The sequence below is a fragment of the Alosa pseudoharengus genome, unplaced genomic scaffold, assembly GCF_046254945.1.
Source record: "Alosa pseudoharengus isolate Yale_2024_CS ecotype anadromous, Long Island Sound unplaced genomic scaffold, YU_APseudo_1.1 YU_APseudo_1.1_scf_12, whole genome shotgun sequence".
In the NCBI taxonomy this organism is placed as follows: Eukaryota; Metazoa; Chordata; class Actinopteri; order Clupeiformes; family Clupeidae; genus Alosa; species Alosa pseudoharengus.
Window position 1 is genome coordinate 23,344,284 of NW_027468587.1, and position 5,000 is coordinate 23,349,283.

Consider the following 5,000-nt stretch of genomic DNA (forward strand, 5'->3'; position numbering starts at 1 on the left):
TAGACTAGGCAAGAAGATGGGGCTTCTCTCAAGCAGAACGGACTCTCCAAAAAAAAAAAGCTGTGAGCAGCAGCCATTTTAGGGTGACTGTCTCTCCACGATCTGAGCACAGAACTCATTTTGGGCCTGATTAATCACCCCCCTCACTTAAAATGGAGTGTCACGCCCTCTCACTCTCTCTCTCTCTCTCTCTCTCTCTCTCTCTCTCTCTCTCTCTCTCTCTCTCTCTCTCTCTCTCTCTCTGTGTCCTGCTTTCTATTTCTGTATCTTACTCTGATTATTATCTGTGCCCTTTTATCTCTTTGTTCATGTTTATTTTTTATTTGTCTCAGTTTCTGTCAATTCCATTTTCCTTTCTCACTCTACGCCTGTGTTTTGGTTCCCAGCTTTCTTTCACAGTGTGTGTGTGTGTGTGTGTTTGTGTGTATGTGTGTGTGTGTGTGTGTGTGTGTGTGTGTGTGTGTGTGTGTGTGTGTGTGTGTGTGTGTGTGTGTGTGTGTGAGTGTGTGTGTGTCTCCCTGTCTGGAAAGGCTACAAAAGCTATTATGAAAGGAAGCAATAAGAAGGAAGGGTTTAATGTCTAGAATGTGACATGCTCTGTCAAGGGGAATATCACAAAACAAAAAAAGATCAGCAAAGCTAAATGAATGTAATAGGACTGTTTAATAAACAAAAAACAAATTAAGCAACAATATGTACATAATAACAAAAACATGGAAGCAATCCTGACAGTCTTCTACCAATATTCTCACTAACACCAAAGCCATATAATCTATTAGAGTGCTTATCCCCCATTGACCTCTTTCAGTGAAAATACAAGCAAAAAGGCATCAAAAAGACTTTGGCTAAGGTAGACACTTACATTTTAGCCTGCAGATGATGGGCCAATTAGTGCTGCTTCTCACACAACAATGGAGCCTGTTATGTTTTGTATTTCATTATTTTTTTAATACCAGCTTTCACTGGCAGACCTTAAATCAGTATTCCTATTAGTTGAGGGAACTGAATTTCATGCCTGTGTTTGCCATAATTGATATTCCAGAGACAGTGATAACATCTGTCTGAGCCACTCGGATGGTTTAATGAAAATTTTGAACTGTACCTGTCAGTCCTTCCTTCGTTCACATCTTTTATTTAAGCAAAATAATATATACTTTTAATAAATAATACATGTGTCTGCCCTTTCCTGCAGAAATGATTTGTGCTTATGATGATTAGGACTGGACTTAGAATGCTGTGTGCTTTGTCCAAGCCTTTGAAGTCTTTACGAGAAGGGAATCAGTTTTTTGGTAACGTGGAGTTTCATTTTGTGGAAGTACTGAATGTGAATCGAGTGAGCGGACCTTGAGGCCTGGAAATGTGCTGGGAAGACATTGAGTAAACTTTCAGAAAAGTTCAACTCTGCTGCTTTAATGTCCTGCTTAGTATGTGTGTGTGATCATAGACCTCTCAGAAAATGCAGTATGTCAGCAGAGCTTGTGTCGGGACACTAGCACGTGTTTTACAGGATGATGCAGATATACAGATAATAGGGAGGGACAGGAATGTCCAGATAGTGGCTAGGGATGTGCTGATACAGGAGAGATAATAGAGAACTGCATTGGACACATTTGATAGTTTCTAGCCCACTTATATCACAGCTGCCACAAAACTAAAATGGTGTGCCAATTACATAGTTTAATGTACCACAATTTTCTTATTGGTTAAAGTGTGAATGATACAATATATGGAACAATGATTGAAAATGTAACTGAATGCAGTGTGACTCCATAGATACTTAAATATCAAACAAGCCATCCAATCATGAAGGTGTATTTATTGTTTATTGTGATAAAGTGTGAAATGCAGGTGGATGGTAGGACATGGTCTTGACAGTGATAGTGACTGAAATCTATGTGGTTTTATGAAAGTTTGTTGTTTTTGTTTGTGCCTATTTGTTTATTTCCTCCACATCAATCTCATGCTGGCTTCCTCTCTCCTCTCTGTACTCCCAAGATATGCTGTGACTGACAGCGTGTGAAGCCTTCTTCTTCCTCTCTCTCTCTCTCTCTCTCTCTCTCTCTCTCTCTCTCTCTCTCTCTCTCTGTCCATCTTGCCCCAGATCCATTCTTCCTTCCCCCTTCTCCTTCTATTTTTAGCCGTGGCCTTCTGCGTCGCCCCGATCCAGGTCCGTTTCCCCAGGCCACTGCTGACTTTTCTCCTCCTGCATGGGAAGAATAGTGAGGCTGAACTCTGCTTTTCAGGCCACTCCAGCCCTACACACACACACACACACACACACACTCTCACACACACACACACACACACACACTCACACACACACACTCACACACACACACACACACACACACTCTCACACACACACACACTCACACACACTCACACACACACACACACACACAAACACACACACACACACTCACACACACACACAGCCCAGAGCCCTCAGCACAGAGCCTTGAACCTCCAAAACCAAAAAGTGGATCAGAGGCCTCCGGTGACGAATCAAAGGAGCCCTCCTCCCCGAGCACATTTGCATAAGTGTAGGGCACCACGAGACGGGGCCGAGAACAAGCAGCAGTTGCTGTGGTAGGCCGAGCACTGATTCCCGTCTTCAGCGGCATTGGCGTGGCACCCCGAGATGGTGATTCACACTCTGCTTGGTTGCATCAAATTGAAACAACAACTGGAAAAGTCGCTGAAGAACAAACGTGGTAGCAAGTCATCGTCTGTTTACGCTTCGGTTCAGTTTCTGTCATTTGGTATTTGGTGATACAGAAACAGAGTCACTTGCATGGACGTGGTGTAACGGAGGAAATTTGGCGTAGACTTCCACTCAATTAAAAGGGGAAAAAATCTATTCAAATAAAACATTTGCAGTTATGGTTGCTAAGTGTAACTGCGCATGTGTGAGCGCGGGGCGGGCAGTCGTATAGAGAAACAATACCTGTGCTGTATGTGTAGAAAGTGCTCCAGTAAAGTTAAATGTTTTGTACCCTTCGTTGTCATTTATTCGAGTTAACAATAGTGTGGCAAGGCTCTCAAAGACTGCCTGACAAAAAAAGAAAAAAATCCACATGCATCTCTATTACATCTTTAGAGAACTCAGTGCAACTGCAGTGAACAGTTTACATCTATTTTCAATAGGCTACTCATGACAAAAGAAACTGCTGAGGTCAAAGCAAATGGTCATTATACTTTTGAAGCAAGTAGGGAGCAACTGAAGTGTCACGCCATGCTGCCGACGCTGTGACAAAGACACGCTTTCCTCTGCCTCACATCAGGGACACATTTCTGTCCTTGTATCAATACTATGGCACTGCCAGTCATCCATTCAACTGAGTTATTATCAGCGAACTGATATTATCAGGGGTGATCTTGTTCGCATGAAATTGAGCAGAAAGAAAAGCAAAACAAAAAAGCACAGACCGAGCTTCTTTCACACTGCTGTCGCAACGCTGGAAAAGTCTAAACCCCCTGTCAAGGTCAAACAAATTAAAATAAAGTCAGAAACACACACAGAGACAGACATAAACATACATACAAGAGATATGAGAAAAATGTTTCACATAAATAAGAAGTCACAAAGTTGATGCTAAAAAATAAAGAGCTTCACTCACCTTCTGACTTTGAGCAGTGTCTCATGTGTAGATTTGTGACAGAGTGTACTAAGCCTGGCAGCTGTAGTTATTGACTTTGGCTCTCCGCCTGATACATATATCTCAGTGGCCTGGGTCTGTCTGTCTGTCTGTCTGTCTCTGTCAGGTTCAGCTTCTCCGCTCATCCTGTAAGCATCGTGTCATCAGCAGCAGCCTGTTGTTGTTCTTTTTCCTCTCGGCCCCGGGACTTGTCCTCCTCGCTCTCCTCCTGCTCCATCTCCCTCTTCTGTTTCTCCACTTTCTAAAAGCGTCGCAGAATACAGCTCTTCACTTCAGTCTCTTTTTTTACACCTAATTTCATGGTTTTTCACACATTTTTCCATGGCTGTCATTTTGAGAATTTCAGTGGATCGTTTTTTTTTTTTTTTTGCGTATTTTTTTTCTCTTTCTCCCTTTGAATGTCTATCTCTGTCTCTCTCTCTCTCTCTCTCACTCTCTGTATCTCTCTCTCTTTCTGTATTTTTCTCCCCTTGCTTTTCATTCTTTGTATAACTGCCTCTGTTTGTGATCCTCCTCACTCACTCGCTCACTCACTCGTTCACTCACTCTCTATTTTCTATCTTTTATCTCAGTTTCTTTCAAATTGTTCTATGTATTTGTTTGTGTGTATTTGTTTGTGTGTATTTGTGTGTGTGTGCGTGTGCGTATTTACATGTGTGTGTGTGTGTGTGTGTGTGTGTGTGTATTTCCAGCTGCATGTAAGGACCATCGGCGGGCCCTGGAGGTGACCCAGCACTCCGAGGAGATGGGCCTGATCTTAGGGGTGTGTGCCGGGGGCCTGGTGGTGCTCATCCTGCTGCTGGGCGCCATTATCATCATCATAAAGAAAGGGTGAGTTCCCACTCTCACTCCCACTACCTGGCATAGCATTCTTACAGACAGAATGGCAAATATGCATGCATACACACACACACACACACACACACACACACACACACACATACACACACACTCACACACACACACAGAGAGAGAGAGAGAGAGAGGCATATATACTTTAGGTACACCTTGCTCCATACAATTCAGTGGCAGTCTAGGCTCTCATTATTAGGTGTTCCATATTGATATGTGTGCTCCTAGCCATTTGAGATGTAAATGACTCTGGCATAGATCTGGTCCTGGTTTGGCACTCGTCTGCTGGGTGGGAAGGAGCCAACTATCAGGAGTCGGGGAACTCACAGAATGCAGTGCCTGGGGTCTATACATTATGCACAAACACGTATATTGTTACTAGTTAATTTTGTCCAAAGTGCCTTTCAGTACTACTTACTAATTTAAGTAAGCCTGTGCAAAGTGAGCAGTGCAGTGCAGAGATAGCAGGAAAAGAAGGGCACACACATT

General features: G+C 43.0%; 1 protein-coding gene across 7 annotated transcripts in view; it reads left to right on the plus strand.

Annotated features, from left to right (window-relative positions):
* ptprub (protein tyrosine phosphatase receptor type Ub) overlaps positions 1–5,000 on the plus strand; it is a 216,833-nt gene that overhangs the window by 157,532 nt on the left and 54,301 nt on the right. For all 7 annotated transcript variants that reach the window (XM_076280520.1, XM_076280519.1, XM_076280517.1 and 4 more), the window contains exon 14: positions 4,352–4,490. In XM_076280520.1, the coding sequence (XP_076136635.1) occupies positions 4,352–4,490 (139 nt within the window). The remainder of the gene's footprint in view (positions 1–4,351; positions 4,491–5,000) is intronic.